The 23,027-nt window shown below is 39.6% G+C and overlaps 1 protein-coding gene across 1 annotated transcript in view; it reads right to left on the reverse strand.

Annotated features, from left to right (window-relative positions):
• Positions 1 to 23,027, reverse strand: part of LOC125710030 (dachshund homolog 1-like) — a 79,663-nt gene that overhangs the window by 40,775 nt on the left and 15,861 nt on the right. The window contains exon 2 of the mRNA XM_048979190.1: positions 3,254 to 3,369. Within this exon, the coding sequence (XP_048835147.1) occupies positions 3,254 to 3,369 (116 nt within the window). The remainder of the gene's footprint in view (positions 1 to 3,253; positions 3,370 to 23,027) is intronic.

The raw sequence follows: 23,027 nt of genomic DNA on the forward strand, positions 1-23,027 counted from the left end.
AATCAATCTACACTGAATACTCTATAATGACAAAGCAAAATCCACTGCATCCACAGTAATGAAATGTCAGTTGGTTTTTACAGCTGCTTAATAAGTACCTTAATTTCTGTCCTTTCCGTATACAAAATCCTTACTCTCATTATAACTCCTGAAATAAATTGTGTAACTAATATTTACTAAAAGTTATCACTACCTTTCAATCAGTTCAGCATGTCAAGGAAAAAGAAAACACACAGTGTTTATCTAAAAACAAGACGTGTGAGTATCACTCCTATACGTCCATTACAGGTTGATGTTTTTTTAAAAAAAGAACGTAAAGCCATGACTTTACTATCGCCTCCTAGTGGCCAGCAGTGGCCAGGCATGTCTGCTCTGTTATATTGTTACGCAGTATTTTGTGGTGAAGTTCGGTACATATCTGAAACAGACTTTCAAGAAAAACAGATTTACCCTCCCACAAGGGCAAACAACGGCACTCTCTGATCTGCCTGAAACAGGAACTCAAAGGAAAAACACAGATAGATACAGGAAAAATATTTACTGTTCTTCTGTTAAATCATGTCAGAACCTACCCTAACACAATCAAATATTAACAAGAAAACAAATTCAAGGATATGTACCCAGATCAGGATCAGCAGGAAAAAAAAAAACCAGCATTCAGAGTGTTTTTGTTTCCATTTCGTCAGAGATGTTGAAAAAAAAGGTAACAGAACAATAACAGTAGTTACTACAGCATCACATTCCTGATTCATCACACCGATTCATTTACCCAACGCCGAATCCAAATATGCTTTTCATTGCTTGAAATTCCACATTCCAAATAAAGGTCTTACTGCCAAACTACATTTCTTCCTTATTGCTAAAGCAACAGTCTACACTGAAGTAATCTGTGTCAGCCCTGAGATTACAGCCAAAATGTGTAGAACTGAACCTTTTATACTGCGTTAGCAAAGTAAATTAATCCGTTCCCTTCATTTTATTTAGTTAGTTTAAATGAGAGTAGAATTGTGTCGGCAGCCCTCTGATCTCACAAATCTAGCATTGTGGGTTCCATGCCAATTTTAGCTGTGTGTCTGAGCGTGCGTGTGAAATTTGAGTCTTCTGCTTGTGTGGATTTCCACTCCTATCCCAAAGACATACGGTCGGAGTGGATTAGTGACTCTGAATTTCCCTCAATGTGTCAGTGTGTGCCGTGCGATAGGCTGCGTTTTTTGGACTCCAGGCTTGAGCTGTAACTTCTGCTCAATACATTATAAGGTTATTTTAGTCTAAAGAAACATTCAATAATTCTAACATCATTATGCTAACTTTTATGATGTTTGCATTTTGCTTAGTATTCCTCCATATTACTGAGACCTCAAAACACACAGCTGGACTGAATCCAGGCAAAAAGGGTGTAGAATTGGTTGTGATCCGACAATATATAAATTCTTGATTCTTGATTTGTTTTTTATCCAGGATAAATTCTGAGCTAACGATTGACCTGGATCTAGAATCCATGTTAGAATCCCTCACAGAACCTGCAACCTGCTCTCCAGATCATGTATATATACCTCATCGCATACAACACCCATGCAGGACACCTCACTACTAAACATGGGATAGAAGGTATGGATGTTCCACTAAGGACTAATAGAGGGATTATAAGAGGCAGAGTTTCTGCTTTGGATGTGGAAACTCAAAAACTGTATCAATGGGGAGAGGACCTTAAACCGAGCTAAAGGTCCATTCCATCCATCCATCCATCCATCCATCCATCCATTTTCCAAACCGCTTATCCTACTGGGTTGCGGGGAGTCCGGAGCCTATCCCAGAAGCAATGGGCACAAGGCAGGGAACAACCCAGGATGGGGGGCCAGCCCATCGCAGGGCACACTCACACACCATCCACTCACACATGCATTCCTACGGGCAATTTAGCAAGTAAATTAGCATCAGCATGTTTTCGGACTGTGGGGGGAAACCGGAGTACCCGGTGGAAACCCCACGACGACACGGGAGAACATGCAAACTCCGCACACATGTGACCCAGGCGGAGACTCGAACCCGGGTCCCAGAGGTGTGAGGCAACAGTGCTAACCACTGCACCACCATGCCGCCCCCTACAGTGCTAACCACTGCACCACCATGTCGCCCGCCAGGTCCATTCCAGTCTATCCAATTTCTGTTCATTTATCTGGCTAAAATTAACGTAATTAACATTAAAATGAATGTAATTAACATTAAAATTTCACTCATATTCCACCTCTGACCCCCCTCCCCCCAAAAGCATTTTTAAATACGTAGCAGTAGGAACTGGACAAAAATTCACAAATAAATAGGAGGAAAGTCACAAATGTAACGATTTACGAATGCAGTAGACAGGTGGTGATCCACAAATGTGCAAAACACTACAAATTTTTATGGATATCATTTTACACAACATATTTAAAAAACAAAAAACATATTTGTGGATGTTTGTGGATTGTGGTACATATTTGTGGATTGTCTTCTGTGGGTTACAAACACTAAAGTCCAATAAAAACTTTCATAGAAGTGTCACATCTCATGAAGTGGCGCGTAATAAATTGTCGTCCAAATGATGAAAAAATGTTGCGGTAAACAGTGTATTTTGAGACACCGCAAAATAAAACACAGTATAATATGAAACGATAGCCGTTTTCATTTTGCCATCCGATATACATATCGTCATATCGCACAGCCCTACACCCTTCCATGTGCTTTTGAATTTTGAAAGCCATTTGGTCCCAGTGCTGGCATGAAATACCTGATTACAGCTCTCTTGTAAAGGTAATATGCATTCTGATGCCATCTAAAGCTACACAAAATCAGCTTGGGTTTAATCCATGGAATTTGCATTATTATTAGTTCCATATTTGTCTATATTGAAGCTTGAGAAAATAAAGCACCAGCTTCATGCAGCCACAGAGGAGCGAATCATCTTGTTGATCTATGTCCTGATGGACATGTTCCGTCATTCTGGCTGAATTTGACTAAAATCTACATAAAAGGATATTGCTACATCAAAATAAATTCTTTTAAAATATAATGACTATAATACTGTAGGTATTGCTTTTTCAAAGAAAAGGAGAATTTATTTTTATTAATTCAAGCATTTATATATTATTAAATTAAAAAAAAAAATTAAACGCACTGAAGAATCTGAGAGACTACTAGTTTACACATCAGTTCATACTGGTAAATGGTAGTGGAGACCCAGGAGACGTCACTGGAGAAAAGGCCCAGAATTTACCTGCGGGTGGAATGACAGCTGGTGACATAAGGCTGGGTACCGAGTTCAGCATGATATGCGGACTCTCTTGGGATGAGACACTTTGTGACCTTTTTGGGGGCCTTCCCGGTCTGGAACTGAAACGGAAATGCAAGGAAGGGATGGAGAGAAAGAGAGAGAGAGATAGAGAGAGAGGGAGGGAGAGAGAGGTAGAGAGAGAGGGAGAGAGGGAGAGAGAGAGAGAGAGAGAGAGAGAGAAAATTAACTTTCAGATGACATTAAAATGCAATTTTGCTCCGACCACTGAACATATACTGTAAATAAATTCCTTTTACGAAGGTTCACTTTCTGTAACTCGCCGTAATAGACCCTTACTAATTAGATTACATACTGAATTCATTTGCTTTACTGAAGCTCAGCTTCTTTTTGATGCATAATTGATAACCCACACCTCGTTACCTTATTCTCCATATTAATATCATGTCACAATTTGAATTGCCCTGTTGGTGTTTGCTGAACTCAAGCATGCAGTATTCAGCTTCAGAATTACACCTTTAACTGGTTCTAATTGTTGCACTTGGGTCACTGTTGATTTATGGATTTTCTGAAACTCAAATAAATGCTGGTTTTGTTGCTAATATTTTTTAATAAACAGTGTTTTAAGGATTTTTAGGTATCTAAAAGATGTTGGCTGCCTAGAGAATTGTTACCTTTGATTTAATATTTAAGTTCATTGTCAGTTGGTGCGAAGGAGTGCTTCAAACTTGCAAAATGAACATTTTGCTTTAGCGCCTTACTGCGGCATGTTGACACTTTACCCGTTTCCAAATATCCTATAAACACATCTTTTAACATGTCAGCTGGCTGCATTCATGATTTCAAGATTACTGCAATAATCTATTTACTGAAGGCAAATTCTGTCAATACTAATAAAAAAAGTCACAAGCATGCACAGGATTCAGTGCAGGAAGTTCTCGCAAGAAATGCTATCAGTGCTGGAATGTAATTTGCTACTTTGACACCCAGTTCAGTAAATCATACATTTTACGGCACATTTACACACATAGAACAGGATTCATAATATTCTTTTGCAAAATGACTTCCCATGTTATTTGTTTCAATGGAATATTTATGTACTGTGTACTTGGCACCATCTTAAAAATATTTTTGCTTACAATGCATTGGATGGGCTTAAACACGTTTAACATCCAAGAATGCATCATTCTAACAACTTAATCAAATATCACTTATAGGCTGTATCACTCACAGGCTCATATTAAGGGGTGAAATAACAGAATTAAAAGCAGTAAAAACCACAACGTTAAATGAAAAGCACGCTTGCTTTGACTAAGCAGGCCCACATTAATCATGAATGTTTTATGTTTATCTCCTGCGCTTCTTTGGCTTCTGTTTTGTAGAAAAGCATGTAAAACTGACAGATAAAAAGGCAAGGGACCAATCAGCATAAGCGCCACAAAGATGTTGCCATAGTCCTGCTCCTATAGATTTCTCTCTTTGATCTCATAAGGGACAGTACTGACACTTACATGGTCTCTCTCTCTCTTTCCCCCTCTCAAAGCGCCCAGCTGAATAATTCATGAATGGCTATAACAAAACAATGCTCACTCAACAACATTACAAGTACCAATGATGAAGGGGGAAAAAATGCCCCATCCATGATGTTGTATCAGCCACTGCATTCAATTTGCAGGGCATTTATCCAAGGTGTTTTGAAAGCTTGGCTGCCATCAGCAAGTCCCCCGAAACGCATAAATACAACGCAAACAACACGGATCTAACTAAGCTTCAGCAAGTATTGTATTTCAGCTGCACTTGTGTTGGTTAACTTGTCAGCGGATTCCTGCCCTTACTGACATATCCTAAACAGTTAATGCACAGGAGTACATGCATTGTCTTCTGTGCTTTGATGTTACAGTATTGTCGCCACTGGTGTAACTCCACGGGGCGATCATTCCTCAGCAATGTTTTGACTGGTTAACAGTCATTTTTAACTGGAAGAATACATAGAACACTTGCCTACCTAAAACGAGTTTCAGTGTTTAAAGTCTGTCAGGGAACAAATCAAAATAACTTTATAGGTGATGACGCTCAAAAACAACTTCAACACAAGCTATTTTCCCCTCACAATGACACCGTAATCTACCTAAAAGGCAACAATACAGCATGTCCATTCTGATGGATCTCTCACATCATCTCTCCCATTTTCAAAAGGACAACATCGCTGAGGGAAAGCTGAAACTCAATCACATCGCCAGCAGAGCAAGGCCTGTTAGCAAGGCTACTAAGATCATAACACTGCCCCTTAATGAGTAAAGCTACCAAATGCGCTCACGCTTCCTGTTATTCTTTCTGCAGCAATTCCGTTTCAAAGAATAGATAAATATTGTTTTCCTAATGGGTTTTTTACTCCATGAAGCTAATCAATGGGTTTTTCAGAGAGTTCCTGGAAGCCCATCCCTAAATTGGTGACAAGGCCAAGGTTCTCTGGGGCAAAGGGTCCCGGGGCAGTGAGGGTTCCATCAAGTTATTTGTAATGAAGCAGATTCAGCATCTCTGAAGGACACAGAACAACAATCCCTTCTGGGGGATTTTCAGACATATGGCCAGGAGCCGGACTATGGGACACTAACACATCATACGGGGCAAAAGACTCATTATTTACATTGAAGACGCTTCATGCTGCTAGCTAATAAACACACGCCGCACAATATTACATCCTTATCAAGATTATAATCTGTTTCTTTGCAGGTTCCCCCATGTTTCAAGTACCTTGCATATAACTGAGTGTTACAAGGGTTCAGAGAGCAGTCGTCTAAAAGTCACTTTTCTTCAGAAGTGCCAACCTCCAGACACATTTAATATACTAAGACAACAAATATCATATTTATTATATACCAATATACAGCAAGGGTTTATGCTGAAGAATATGAGTATTTGGCTAAGCACTTAAGTATAACAACTTTTTTTTGTATTTTTCACACTAATCACACATTATCTTCTGTTTACACACCTTGTTAGCACTAAGCTTGAATTCCCATCTCCAATTTAGGAAACGAAAAATAAAAACAAAACACACAGACAAAAAACAAAACACACAGACAAAAAACAAAACACACACAGACAAAACACACACAGACAAAAAACAAAACACTTGACCCGAAGCAAAAAGTACGTTAAAAATAAAGAATTGACCCACCAATGAAAGCTGGAACCTGATAGTGTAAAACACACCACTGCTGCTACAGAAATCACACAGAAGACAAAAGACCCCCCCCCCCCCCCCCCCCCCCCCCCGCACACACACAGAGCCTGATTCGATGCAACATCAGGAAAGCACAAACACTTTCTTGACCTCTTCCTCACAAAAAAAAACAAAAACACTTTAAAAACCATTAATGTGGTGAGTTATTCTACATCCTGCCACTAAAGACACTGCTGTCAATCAACAAAGAGCTCCATCATAACTAGACATGCATAACAGGACAGGGCAGTCAATCCCCAGCACATTTTTGCTCCCTCCCAGCTCCTGGCAGGATAAACAAAGTGCAAAGACAGCAGACATGGTGCAAAAAGTGCAGGGCACACAAATTTAAAAAATACACAATACTTAAACAGCATTTAAAAAAAGAACATTACGAAAATAAATGTAAATAAAAATTAACTAATTAAAGGTACATGTGCAATAACATGTGCAAAGAGATAGTTTACTGTGCCACAAAAGGGACATGTGGACAAAATGGAAATCTTAAAGGCAAAGGCAGACAGTTCAAGTCCAGAAAACAGTTTTTACAAAAATCTTACATTAAAAAGTACAGATTCAAATTTATATCTAATTCCAGGAAACTTAGTGTCTTTTGCTGTCGAGGCTGGGTCCATATTCCGCAACTAGACTGTGTACTTTTATTCGAAAACGATGTCTACTTTTTTCTCGCATTTCTGAGAAGCGTTGCAATCAAAGAACAAACCTGATCAGTTTGTCTCTGCCCCACTAAATAACTTCCCCGCACAGAGCCAGTCTGGCCCTATTAAATATTAACCCAATGTCACTGACCTTTTAAAATCTCCCACATAGAATTTTTAATTGTTCTCGTTTTATCTTTCTGTTGTAGAGAGTAAACAAATTACTAAAGTAGCCTTTATCACACTGAGTAACCTTTTAACTGGGGGGGGGGGGGGGACACATCACTCATTTATTTTTCATTTCTTTTCCAGCAATACCCACACATGCCTCATTCATTCTATTTTGGGTTGATCTGGGAAATATAACAAGGTCTTATTCATAGTAAAAAAAAAAAAATCATGTAACATGAGAATATACTGGAAAAAGTCTTTGTACTCACTAGTCAGGGCTTTGTATCCCTACATGTATGTCTGACTGTCGACAAACATATATAACATGCTTTGCATAACTGAGCATTTACCATCAATCACCATCAGTGAAATGCATATGTCTGACAGAGTAAGAGAGAAGCACAGTTTAGGGCAATGTGCATTTTCACAGCTTCCAAAATAATGCAATTCAAACAAGGGGGTTTGTATTCATCGAAGTAATAAAGCAAGACCCCTACAGACAAAAATCACTGTATTCAAACTGCAGTTTCTCTCCCCTTGCATCCATTTTCGGAAGCTTGATTTGCATAGAACTGCTGTTGTCTCTTGATCACACGTGTCAAAGGCTCCATCGCCACGTAGCTGGACGTCTCTTATCAGATCCAGGAGGATGTACGCGAGTGGCTTATATAAAGTCCTCTGTCCCTTTTGTTAGGAGCCACAAGCACCCTCTTCTAAAATGGTTTCAACAGTCAATGAGACCAAATCATTTACTGCATGCAGTCTGTCGATGGCAGATTGTATATCAGTTTCTACACTATGCTCAGACTTGTGAAACTAGCGGGCAGGTGAACACCATTCAGTACAAGTGAACAAAAAACATAAATCATATTGCTAAAATGGCCTTAAACCCAGGATGCTGTATTGAAACGACTTTTGCTTTATAAAATAAAATACAATCAGTTACTAACAATGTTAATGCAGAAATGACACAACAACTCATTATAAATTAATTTTATTCTAGAGCTGTAAAACCCAGAATTATTTGTTATAATTTCAGTTGTAAGTAATAAAGAGTGAACAGGCTGCGCACATCACACAGACTGATGATGAATGCCTAATTAGTTGACAGTATTCATTCCCAACTGACGACATTTTCAATTTAACAGATACTGTACCGCTTGCTATAAATCAGATATGGCTGAAAGCAAATGTAGTTAATCAAATGTGCAAAAATGAACACTCCCCCGACAGTGAAAATGAGATGTGTATTAATTGCAGTGTCTTTAGTTCGCAAAACAGAACACGCCTTATCTTCAGACTGTAAGAAAATCTTATCTAACTTCTCTTACTGATCTTTCATTTTCACGAACTGGATCTTCAAAATAAAGCTTTAAAAACGTACCAGTCAGGCTGCCTTTCAGGATATTTAATTAAAATCTAATCCTGCATTCATTAAGATTCACATAAATTAAGCTGTCATTCATAAGATTTATGGATCCCAATTTGCATACTGCATACAATTCATCAATTACGCTAGCTGGGAAGGAGCTCATTTTGCTGAGAGGTACGTCTCAACTCCCAACATCTGGAATGAGAGAATCAGCATATCCTGATTAATCTAATTTTCCACCCATGCCTTACAGACCGTGTGCTACTCAGCTGTACCTTTCAATTACTTTTGTTTTTCTCAGCATGCAACATCCAATAAGAAATATGAAACAGCATTTTTATTTTGAAATTGTGTATATCAAAGATATACGTTTGTACACCTCTGCGGAATTTTTTAAATTACCAGAGGAGAATCAAAGTAAAATGTGCTTGTTTTAGTGAGTCAATTCAAATAAAAGTATACATGTAGATATCGTGTGAATTCTTGTGATTTTGAGTTCAAGTAGTATTGTGTTTGCCAAATGAGAAAGGATTTAATATGAGAATCAGTGAAGATCTGATTAGAACTTAGCTTAGAACTTATCTTAGAACTTAGAGTAGCTTAGAATTAGCTACTCTAATACACTATTTAATGTGGCTGTTATTCCTTGTTAGTAATTAATAACATGTACTATATCCAGTTATTGAACATGAGACATTGGCTATATTAAGAATTACCGAAAGAAACTAAAGTCATGCCCATTCTTCATAATTCATTATCAGAAACAATGACACCCGCTGTCTAAATATCTTGTTGACTTAGCTTGAGTTTATCTTAATGTGGATCTAGCAAGTACACCAAGCTGAATATTTCACATTGTTCTCAATGATGGCACCCTGGCACAGGCTTCTTCCAGCACAACAGCTGTGACAGAGCATCCACTTTTCTGCTGATGACCTCATAAGTGCTGTAATCCTTCAGGAGAAGCTGTGACACCTGCTGCTATCTCCGCGTGGCCTCGAGTGGGAATATCCAGATGGTGTCGCAGGTACGTGAACAGGAACGCCACGAACGCCTCCGACTTACTGACCCGAGGATGATACATTTATTTCTGATACATTAAAAAAAAATCTGCAAAGAACCGCTGGGTCCGATAAGACTCTCCTAGGTCTTAGCATCACTGCCGCATAAAGTAGAATCTGCTGAGATTTTGGAGGGAAAATAACTTACAGTAGCGATAAATGCCTTTGAACTTTAAATGAGCGAGAGCACCTTAGACACAATTGTATAACAATTTCAAATACACAACATGAGCAGTCATAAATCTTTAGCACATGAGCTTCGTATTCCCGATGAATTGCAGCTCCACTAAGAATAAAGCCGTCAACACTGACTTCTAATAATTTGTAGGCACTGGGGGGCTGACAGCATGACGAATATCATAAGAGGCAGCTACGAAATGGAACAGTAAGATTGTAAGATCAATATCGCACTAGAATATAAGAGAAAAAGCTGCCCTTTCTTGGGCGGCTGCAGTGAGATGAGATGCATTTTTACGTTCTGCGCTCATGCTGAGTCTGCGTAACATCGAAACCGCGTCGGAATGAAGAGCGGAACCCAGACCAGGCAGCCGCGTTTGTTTAACACCGTTACTGAGCGTGAATGTGTAATGGCCCTTACAACACGGATCTATAAATAAAACGACCAGAAATGAAGATCATCATGTTCCATTTTCAGCATGAGTATATAGATAAAGTAGCGTGAAAGATTTTTTTTTTTTTTTTATTTAGGCAGAACCATAAAATGAAATGATGAGATTGGTATTTGTTATGTTCCAGTTCCATATGTTCTAGTTACAAGGATAGTATATAAATAAAAAAAACTAACTAATACTGCTAATATTTTTATTATATAACCAAATAAACAAAATGGTCAGAAATAGCACTCATGATGTTCCATTTACAATAATAACTCTTTAGCAGTATTATTAAAGGTCTAACCTGGAGGAATAGTATATATAAATACAATCCATCCATCTCCAGGTTTTCAGATCATCCTGTGCTCGGCACACTACCGAGGCACATTACCATTGTCAGACGTCCCTGGGAAATCAGAGAGGTGTGAGGTCCTACTGTAAACTTTAGCACAAGCTTAAGACATGTGCTGGGAAAAGAAAGAATAATTTAAGTTTTCCAAATGATAATTTCATAGATCACAATCTAACATGGATGCATCTTCATATGATTTTCATTTAACTTCAAGACCATAATTAACTTGAAATTTGCGTCATGGCAATATAGTGACATTTACAGCTACTTCACCAAAACGGGGAAAAAATTAATTAAAGTCATTAAAATTTTAATTACAAATATTCGGTAATAATCTTGTTCTGGTAGTATCCTCCCCCTTCCCCCTGGTCATAATCTTGTTCTGGTAGTCGACCCCCACCACTAAATATTCTCCGCTTTGCAGCGTGGCATGAAATTAATGGGACGTAACAGATTCCATAGTGGAACAGCTAAGGATTCCAAGACAACAGTGAGTGAAATTCACTGTATCATCTTAGATGTTTTTCCGTCTGCACCGATTTCGAACAATGAGGAAATATTTATTAGGAAATGAGACTGACACTGTGTCAGTGCAAGATATGGCAGATCGTAAGGAGGAGGGCGTGTGCTCAGGAGAGCCGGCCGGATTCAAGTTTCTATTAAATCAAAATGTCACCAGATTGCCACTGAAGGCTGGTGTTTGTTGGTGATCCGGGTTTCCTGTCTGCATACAGAGGCATGCGGCAGCTATATTCCCTGGTTCTGTGTACCGGTGAGCAGCTCTCAGATCCTCATGAATAAAGCGATGATCACATTATTACTGAGAGAAACCGGACAGCGACGTCTTCTCACCTCATGCTGCATAAGCACTGGGTCAAAGCAGGACATTGTAATGTTTAAAAAGATTAAATGAAAGAAATGTAATTAAACTAGACCATAAATTAATTGTTCCTTTGAGAAATTCCAAATTATTATGTAGCCTGTACTACAACTGTGTTTGTAATACATTTACATCCATGCTTATTTATTTACAATTATACAACAGTTGGTTCTGACCAAGAAATCTGATTGGACAAGAGGCGATCGATGAGTGCTATGAGTCTGGAAGCAGCGCTCATCCCCATTAGCAAGTTAATACATATGATAAGGATGCAACAGTCACGCGGATGTTACTGGGTCAAGAAAACACTAAACGAAGAGCACATGTCTGGTTCTGTCTGACTGAGCAGTTTCAACCTTTTATTTTGTGATGTGAGAGTATTGACTGAGCAAATACAATAAAAATACATAGTGTGATTTGCCTATGACCAAATCACAGCCGTGATATATAGGAGTACAACCGCACTCCTTCTCGAATGTTATTAGTTAAGTATCACTAGGCTAAGACACCAACAACTTACCAAAAGCAGATTCTACAGAGTTGTTGGTAGGGATGGAACGATACACTGAACTTGCAATTCGATACGATTTACGATTCTCAGTTCTAAACTTTGCAAAACGTGTCCTCTTCTTAACAGTGTAACTGAAATTCAATAAAGTACTGTTTAAAAAAATCCCAAATCAAAATAAGTAAATAAAAAAAAAATCTTCAAATAAATAAACTAAGGCTTGCATGTGCAGCTTTTTACCCTGGTTTGCCCTTTTGATAATCTTCGCTCAGCTCACTGTGGGCCCGGTGGACATGCTGAAGCATGCTCTTTGTGCTATTTGTGTACTTTATCAGTCTTTTACAATGTTTGCACGCAATTTTTGTCTTGTCTGTGCTTTTCAATATAGCACACACACATTATATATATATTTCCCACCCAGGTCTGTTCTGGAACTCTGGTGAAGAGCAAAAATAGCTGATCCTGTAAATGATTAGTCATTTATTGACCTGAATTGTCTTCACGCAATTTAACCGGACACTGTTTGCATATCCTGGCTGCCTTCTGTTGATTTATTACATGCCATTCCTATATTATGATTTCCCCCACCGTCAAAGTTCACTTTTTCCCCACTTAGTATTTAAACCAACAAGTATGCTCCAACGTTCCAGGATCATTCCAATCTTTACTCATTTAAACCACATTCTTATACAATTTTAAGCATCAGATTCCTGTATGCAGACACGCTTACAATTTATTTAGTATAGTCTAATTTTAAAGTAATTTATAAAGTCAGTGTAAATTTAGTCTAAGTAACAGGGACTGTATCCAAAAATCTGTTTTCTTTTCACATATGAAAATATCTGTAATCAATCTGGTTGTCTTTTTAACCTTTTTCCCCCAATTAAGCTTGCTGCTTTAGCATTAAATGTTGCCCATGATATAACTGGAGCTATTGCCTGAGTTCGTTATTATCTTTTTAAATCCTTTTGTAAAATAACGCAGCATTGTTTGCGCTCTCTTGCCTGCAGTGTCACACGGTCTCACGCATGGCTTGGATCTGCGTGTTTCTCTTGGGCTTCAGTTCTGAACAGCTTCCCCTCACCTTCCTGTACCCTTGATCAGCCCATTCAAGCAGAAACACAGCGGAAAGGAAAAGTTCACTTTAACCAACCGAGTTTAACCACGCATATTATATCACATGTTATTTACCAGGCGGGAGCTGCTGCGTGGAGGGAAATCCCTCTTTCCAAGAGAAGATCTTTACATTCTACTGCATCTGTTATTAGACAACCCTGATTTATGTTTCTGTCTCGTGTACGTAAAGTCTTTCCAAAAACATTCTGTGATCACACCACAAGTACGAAACAGTAATTGTTCTGCTCAGTTACATCAACTCTAGCTATACTACATTAGCAATACCTCTCCTAAATTACAGAACAATACAATGATATCATTAATATCCAATTAATTCCGTATTACGTTCCATTAATGTCTCTCCGGACAGTAAAATGTATTAAAATCAGTCGTAAGAACAAAATAATTCATAGCTACCATTCCTTCGGTTGCATTTTTTTCTTGAAAATCACAGCTTAGCTGTTATATGCTAAATCTCAGTGAAGTTATAATATGAATGTGGACGTACAGACGTACTTTTAAAACAACAATAAACGATACATACAATAAAGGAAATGAAGCTGTCCTCAAGGGACACTTCAAGACACCTGTTTAATCCCCTCTTAGCTTCATACATAATGAAGCCCATAATTTACATGCCATAATGTACAGGCTCCCACTGTCAGCACACGCAGGACAACAGCTAGAACTCATCCGCGGCATTTGCATTTCTGTTATTAGTGTTTTAATAAAGAGATGATGGATAACAAAGGAAGGGGATACTGGACCGCAAATTCATTATCTGTTCTTCACTGTAATGAGGTAACGGCAGGACATAACAGCAATGTGATCACTGTATCCAGTGTCACACCAGAAAAAATCACGTAAATAGCTGAAATGAAGGGAAACAGCTCATTAAATCACAGGGAAGAGATCATGGATGCTGTGCGGTGCAGAATGGAACGGGTCCCAATGAGGGGCCCTTTTCATCTGTAATTAAATACGTTTCATTCTACAGTACATCTTCTCTTGCCTGAATGCCTCCCATTATACAGTATTTAGGAATGGTCACATCTCTAGGCAGCACAATGAAGCAGCTGATTCCTTGAAAGCCAGCTCAGATTTTTTTAATCCATTGTGCAATCCGACGGCCCAACCGGACGCTTTATCCAAAGTCATGTATAACTGAGAGAGCGGGGTCACCCAGTCCTCGGGGCAACTGGAGTTAAGGGTATTGGCCAAGAGCCCAATGGCAAAACTACTGTCCCAACCAGACCCCTTCTGACCACAGGCACTGAGCACTTACCCATAGAGCTACAGTCCTCCAAGTCTGCATGGTACCTTACACATGGGCCGTGCAGATCTCTCAGTAGTTCCAATTTTAGTATATGTGCTGGCAGAGCAACCACATATATATATGGGGAGTTAATTACGGTTATTTAATTAACAGGAATTTACTTTCAAGGTCTTCCTACTCGTTCTCTGCGGCAAAATGAGAGAGAAATTCCAGCTTACTGATTCATATTCCGTGTTTTGCCCACAGTAACAAAGGCAAACATATGTATACTAATATACTCACTGTTCTGTAAAGTCTAATCCGTCAGATTCTCTCCTGCTGCACTGAACTACCCCAGCTCTCCTACATCTATCACAACAGAAAATAAACATTTAATTATATGTTGAAATAAATAATTGGGCTCGACTAGAGGAGAACCCTCTATTTAATTAGCTGGGGTTTGAAGATTTCTGTACAGAGATATTCCTAACGCATTACATTTTTCAGTAATGGCTGAGGCTTTTAATGGTCACCACATGGACGTGAATGGATGCAAATCTCTGTCAGGTTATCTGAATAAAAATGTTCTGAATGGCCACTCAAACAAGGATGTAAAGGACGGTCCTTGTCTGGATTTCGCCTGACGGTCCTGCTCCGGTGTCATTTCTGCGGGCGTTTACTCACACTTCACGGAGTGCATGACATTTCCAAATGAAATGGAGGTAGTCCAGCAGGAATAAGCGGGGGAAAATAAAAGAGCAATCCCACACTCACTCCTCATTAATCATTACAGCGCTTTTGACCTCTTATTCACCAAGGGCACAAAGTGAGACAGACTGCTTGTGTGTGGGGGGGGGGGGGGGAGCAGAAAAAGGAGTGGTCCACAGTTGGGGAAAATGGGAGACTGGTGAGAGAAGCACAGCCCATTGATAATGAAGGGTGAAGCGAATGAGGCTCGTAAGCGGGCGGGTGGAAAGGGCTGCTCAACACCCCCCCGGTGGCATTTAGAGAAACCCGTAAATGGCCCCATGCGCTCCTCGCCAGGTATGATGCAGGCAACGTAGTGATTAAGGAACTGGACATTACACCCAACAGTCAAAGCTTACATCCGCAGCATTACAAAAATAAATAACTCCCAGCACAGTGACTGTCCATGCAGTGATCAGGGAGCGCAAAGGAGCCGAGGAAGAATCCTATAAGGTGGGCGGGGCTTGGGAGGAGAAGACAAGAAGCACTGAAGAAGTGAACGGCAGCTTGTACAGAGGAGAGCCTGTCGTATGTCTTGAGGATTAACCGGTGGGTCAAGGTGCTTCCCAATGGTGCCAGTTCTCTGTTGGGTAGCAGCAGCACTAAAGGGTTACCTCTTCTGCACCACCAGCTCCTTCGTCCTTCCAGCACAGAACTGCAAGCGAAGCTTCTTAAATCAACCAACAAAAACCACCAGACAACTACAAAGCCATCAGTGAACTTCTGAAGCTGGCAGGAGCCGAAGCTGCATCCGTTTGAGGTGTATGTGGCTACTGACGTGGGGAAACTGCAGCCAAATAATGTAGGAAAACTGCGATCCAGGCAACCACTGCAACCTCAACCTGCATCCTGCTTCTTCCCCACCAGAGAAGCCCGAATGTTGTCAAACGAACTAGAGCAGTCAAAGAGAATCCATGTAATCCACTCATCCATGTGGACCCAAGCTCTGTGGGATAGCACTTCTACACCTACATATATGTGCCTGGAATGCAAGCCACAGTGTGTGCAGGAAGTCCTCCAGGAGTGGTGTCAGATGTAGGAGGACTAGCCTATAGAATTTCTTTATAACATGGGATGTTAGTACCACTGATCTGTAGTCATTAGGGATATTGGAGCATCCCTGGGTCTCTACATGGGGTTTTCGGAAGGGAGAACCTTTTATTGCAGTAGAGACAGGTTAAACGTAGGGTGTTCTTTGTAGAAATGTACAACAGATGAGTAAATGACATCACATGCACTGATGGTGGAACGCGTACAACAAAAGGTAAGTACATGTGAGCTAGCAATTCAATATCTTGCCCCGATTTGGCTGACGGAATAAACCTCTCAGTTTGTGGCCATGGACAAATCACAAGAAACGGCAAACAAACAAGAACAAAAAAGGCAGAAGCAGAAAAGGACTGAAATAGCAAAGGGTTCGGCTGGACAAGTCTGCCGGATACTGCAGCCTCATGCTGTTAGTAACAGTAGACAGACAGATTTTTAGCTAAAAATTGCAACCAACCCAGCAAACTGCGAAAACAAACTGTAGAAGAAAATAATAGCAAATACTTTTGCGGTGGACAGGCCTACCGACCTATCTCTGAGACTACAGGTATTATAAGGAAGTAAACATTCTCAGCTTTCAAATAATTCATGTGACAGTAAGAACCAACATAAATTTCCACAGTAAACAGTTACTTCTATGTCCAACTATTTTCCTGCAAGGTGACTCCTCTCACTCCTACAATAACACGCTTGACATTTACAGCTGCGATTTGAAAACGGCATCTAGGGAAATCTCTGACGATGAAAGAATGAAATGTTCTCCTCTCACTAATCCATTTGTTCTGCTGCTCCAGTGAATTCCAAAGGAACACATGAAACTAAACAGGCCATTGCCAAACTGTGGACGGTGAGCTCGCCAAATGTAATTAAAACTTTCCACAACAAAATTAGTAACATTTAGCAAAAGCTCACATTTAACAGAGAACTGGGAAACAAAACAGGTACAATCTGATGCTCCATTTAAGTCCCAAGAACAAAGAAAAGCTAAAAGACACAATATATGTTAATTTACATTTTCAGTTCATTACTTTAAACGTTTATTACTTAGCATTTTTACTATTAATAATAAGAAGAATTCATTCATTGCATTCTCAACGAGGTCAGACTAAATTCAGGAAGCAGGAGAGCTGCAGATTTATTGTAAAAAGCACATTCCTTTTGCAAAGAAAAAGTTTTGGGATCAAACCCGGTAGGATCCTGCTGTTGTTCGGAGAAGCACTAAAATCTGATCTACTTCAGTAAATATTCAGCTGTTTTAGGAGATAAATGGATATGTAAACACAGCAGATGAAATGTCACATTACTAATGTTTTCTCATAATAATAATTATTTATTCAGATTTTTATCCCATAATTTTATGTCTTATTACTGATGGCCTTCTGGGTAACAGAAGCACAGATCTTACAACAGGCAATAATGGTTGGCTTCTGTTCACGGCTTTACAAAGCATGATAGATAATGTAAGTAAAATGTACCAAAGAAGCTGGCTCATATAAATGGCACGCTACCTTATTTTAAACAAGGCTGATATTCAAGGTTAATTAAATGATCCAGTTTCTACCTCTGAAGTGTCTGTTCCAGTTTAATTGGCTATTTTTATTGCCGAGTTTTATTGAAGCCATCAGGGACCTGAGAAGGACTGTGACGTGCTATCTAGGGGATAACTGGGAACACGCAGAGAAGTGCGTGCACCATTAAGGAGGACTCGGAGACAGAAGCGGGAATCGGCTTTCTTCACTGGTCGCCAAGAAAATGACCCATCCTATTGCGATTTAGCAGCGATATGATCTGACTATTTGACTGCTGCGCGATAAAAAAAGTAAAAAGAGCGATTTAGTAATGGCTTCGCCATCAAATGGACCGGTTTCAAAAAGAAGCTGGATGGAAACAGTGAGACAATTCCACAGAAATAGGACATAACAATTGCGGCTTTTCTTCAATCTATGTTTCTGATATCGGTATAAATGTATTTAAATTATTGGGATGTAGAGTATCATTACGTAATACTAAAGATGGCTGAGTTTTTATAATTGGATTGTCTGTTGTCCGGCAGATTCTACAAAAAGCCTCCTGGAGGTAAAAACCGTGCTTCTCGCAGAGTGCCTCAAATAGCAGACCTTTAGTCATGTCATTACAGAAGCTCGAGCACAGGGGAGGTAATGACATATAGCTGCGTAAAGAGAGCAGGCAGCTAAAACCTGACACAGAAACAGATATTCTGTCAGCGCAGTGCTGAGGAGGACAGCCCTGATGTCACTGAACCACCGAGATAGGAATGCATGTTAATTACCCTCAAAATGTGTGTCAAGCTGCACAATCTCTTCATGGTCCCTTTAGATGGACAGACAAAGACGGAGAATCACATCATTACAAACAAACCAAAGTTGTGCAAAACTGTGCAGTGACCTCACACCTCCCGCGCTGGGAATTCGGACTGGGGCACAGTAAGGAGGGAAAGCAGAGGCCCTAAAAAATCTGGAACATAATTGGATTGGTCTGGGTTTAAAACCCAGTATGATGGAGTCTAAAATCTCTAGCGGCATCCTTGGGTCCAGTTTCTCTTCTGCTCTTTTATCTGTGTTAACTATGGTCTCCCCAAGCTCTTCTGCCGCATTGACATGCTTTTCAGAGGAACTGGTGTCTTTAATAGAACTACAGTAGCATCTCATACAGGCTATCGCTGCCCCCAACCCCACACGACAAACAGAAACTGGATGCCTCACACACAAAATACTCAAATTACCAAATACATAGTACCAGTCAAATGTTTTGACATGCCAAGCTACCTAAAAAGGAGAGACATAGTGTCACATCGCATGACCCAACCGCCAGACCTAAACATAGTAGAAATGGTTTTGGAGGAGTCTGACCAGATAGTGAAGTGCTCAGCATATATGGCACCTCCAGCTGGAAAAGCATCCCAGGAGGCCACCTTATGAAACTGGCGCAGAGGAGACAGTAGGGTTAGCCTTGTTCAAGAGACCAGTGGTGCCCCCCCCCCATCCCACCAACAAATAATATTTTTTTTTATATTTATTACTTTTTTTGGTGAGTGCATAATTCCATATAATTCCATATTCTAAAATGCAGACAATAGTACAAATAAACCTTTCTATGGATGTGTGTGTCCAAACTTTTGACTAATACAGTTTATCCAAAGAAATATTTTCAAAGTGTAATCGCAGATGGCAAAACATTAAGACATAAAATATAAAAATCTACACATAAACACATTGTGTTTCTGTCAATCAGTACACAGGAGCAAGAGCATCGCCCAGATTTAAAGAACAAAGATGGGCCTCCACACCAGCCTTATGGAATGACCCAGGCTACATTATAAGAGCATAAATTTGGATGTCAATGATATGCCTTTAAAGAGTTTGGAAAATGAAAGTGTAAAGGTCCATTTTTACAACACAAAATGGACAGGCTTGGTTTAATTTCAGGCAGTAGAAGCCTTCAGCTATTCTCCCAGGTATAAAACACAGCTTGGCCTTTCCTGGTCTCAGTTTTTGTTAGTAACACTCCAATCTCCCGGCAATTCACACTCATATTTTAATCAGAACTCACTGCCGTTTGACTACCAAGAAAAGGCCTTTTCAGGGAATGTACTGATTCTGACCATGGAAACGCAGAATAAATATATTAAAAATTGACAAAAAAAAGTTATCACCCCTGGAAATCACTGGATTATAATAAAATACATAATGTTATTAAATGTGTGTGTATACACATATCTACATACGCTGGCAATGTGGTGCTTACAGTCTGCACGTTCTCATTTTGATTGTGTGTTAGGGATGGAATGTTTACCGATGGTTACTATTATCATTCCGAATATGAATGATCATTAAAAATGTGCTTGACAACCACACTTTGGAAAAACTCACATTAAAATACGGTCCTGCATTAACCAAAGTTAGCAATAGTCTCCCAAACACGTGCACAGGAAACATGGGTTTGCTTTGTGTCAGTGACAGCATTGTGGAAGGCAGTGACAGCATTGTGGAAGGCAGTGACAGCATTGTGGAAGGCAGTGACAGCATTGTGGAAGGCAGTGACAGCGTTTTGGAAGGCAGTGACAGCAGTTTGGAAAGCAGTGACAGCGTTTTGGAAGGCAGTGACAGCGTTTTGGAAGGCAGTGACAGCGTTTTGGAAGGCAGTGGCAGCGTTTTGGAAGGCAGTGACAGCGTTTTGGAAGGCAGTGACAGCATTGAGGAAGGCAATGACAGCATTGAGGAAGGCAATGACAGCGTTTTGGAAGGCAGTGACAGCGTTTTGGAAGGCAGTGACAGCATTGAGGAAGGCAATGACAGCGTTTTGGATGGTGATAATGGTGATAATTTTGTTCCCTATAATCATGATATTTTATGTTATTAAATTCTTCATACCCTGTGACTCCTGAGATAAGTTCATAAATATTGCCATTGTTATTTCACAGAAGGATATTTAATGGTATTTTTCTTGAGCAGAGCGTAAATTAGAGACTCTCTGACAGTGACACCTCCATGACCTGATCTCTGCATTGTTCCCGAGTGCCTATAAAATAACATGGAACCGGAACTGGAACGCAGAATGAGGCCAAGACAAAAGGACTAAAAGAAGAAAGAACCCTGCAGGTACAAAGTAGAATATCACCTTGAATCAGCAGAAAGTTTGTGTGATAAGCTGGCATGGTCATTGCACATTGCATCACTACACATGTTCCTGACAGTGAGATAACAGCAGAGCATGTATCCCACATGAACCTCAGTGTCATTGATGTAACCTGCTATTATTTCTGCGATACTTCGGTTTCTTGAACTGCTTTCAAATAATAATAAAAAAAAAGATTAAAAATGAGATTTATTTTTAATTCCTTAAACGCACAGTAGCATTAGAAGTGTTTGCATTGCATTAGCTATCATGCCTGGTCTCTGCAGGGAAGTGTAGGGGGAAATATGATGACTGTTACTCAAAAAAGCAACGAAAAATGAACTGAAAACGGCCTGGTTTTCATGATCCGCCAAAAAAAGGAAAATTCAATATTTCCTGTTATTACACACTGTGCTATTAGGCTGTTATGAGAAATGCGACTTTAGTTTCTCTTTTGAAGGAAACATATTGACTGCTGGTTTTAATAAAATGTGGTTTTACAAAGGAATACACCGCTCTCTTTGTGCTTCTCTGCTGCTTGCAAAGAAATCAACACCAGCTTGAGTTCAGGAACATTTCACACAATGCAGCTACTCCATTTCCAACAAACAGGAGCCGGGTCCAGATCACTGACATACCAACACAGAGATAGAGATACAACTGTTCAAATAAGCCTTGTTAGCTCAAGGTCTTTAAACAAGAATGAATGACTTTATGAGAAACAAACAAGTAGCAGAATTCATGTTCAACCAAACTTATTTTTCGCTCACAGTAAAATAAGCTTGATATATTTATATCAGTGGACAGCTTTACAGAACTGCTTAATGTATATGTACTATAGTCAAGGCTTGTGCAAATGATATGGGTTAAGCAGACAGCTAATCACACCGTATCACGCGATGTTTTAGATATAAACTGTGACTCAGACTCATGTCATTAAAAATGCCACAAATGAGTTTAGTATCATTGTCAGTATCATTATTTGCAATCATTATGCATTCGGATTCATTTACAAGCTCAGGTAGTAACCATAGAGGAAACAAAGTGAAATGATGCTGGGAGAAAAAGGCATAAAATTTATGGCATAAAATGTACTGTATTCGTATAGAAAACGCAGCAGTTTGTGTGTTATGCTCACCGAATCTATAGCAGCTGTTTAATGGATGAAGGTCGATTGGAAGATACATGTTAAATAATCAATACAAGCAACACAGAACAGCAAGTTAATAATAAATGCATTCTGGTCATTCTTGCAGGGCCAAAAATAACCATCAAAACAATGTCTGTAAAGTCAAGACAATATGTCGTATCTGACAGAGGGTTTTCACTAAATGTGGATAATCTACATCTCATGTTGCATCCTTTTTTTTTTTGTAAATATAATACAGGCACAAACAGGTCCCAAAGTGTCGATCAGTGTGAACAAAATACTGTCCTTCTTTAGCTGTCAGGCCATGACTAAACAGAGAAAACAGCAGCTGAACATGCCACTTTTGAGTGAACAAGGCACCAAATTTCTTTAGTAAAATAGAGATGAGAATCAGTAGGATTTTAAATGACCCCCCCCCCCGCCCTCCCCTCCACTGTCTTCCTCTCCCTAAACCAAATAAATGAAGCAGGTTCCGGCAGATTCCTCACACTGCTGCACTGAGGGAGCGCGTTCTCAGCTGAGGATGCGCATGATACCAGCAGCGCAAACCGTTCAACTGGTCAGACCTTCACTACAGATTAGAAATTTCTTAATAAATGACACACTGGTTTCATGTCATGAACCGTGTTCTAGACTCTCACCATATAGTACTGCTCAAAGACACTTGGCGTCTTTATAAAGTTCATAAGATTAATGCATTTGGTCGGGCCAACTCTGAATTACAGCGTCGATAGCAGAAAAAATAACCGGTGTACTCATATATTCACATATTGTAGCGTTCCTGTGCTGCTAATGTCCTAAATATATTGACAATTATGTATGTACCAAAAAGAGAACTAAACAAGATATTCCAGCTAGAATAACCAAAATAGAATGAAAATGAGTTCCCTGTAGATGAGCAACTGTTCCAGCATCTAAAGTATATGTGGTGGTAAGGAACCAGGAATGGGAAGCTGTTATAGGACC

The sequence above is a fragment of the Brienomyrus brachyistius genome, chromosome 16 (genome assembly GCF_023856365.1).
Source record: "Brienomyrus brachyistius isolate T26 chromosome 16, BBRACH_0.4, whole genome shotgun sequence".
NCBI lineage: Eukaryota > Metazoa > Chordata > Actinopteri > Osteoglossiformes > Mormyridae > Brienomyrus > Brienomyrus brachyistius.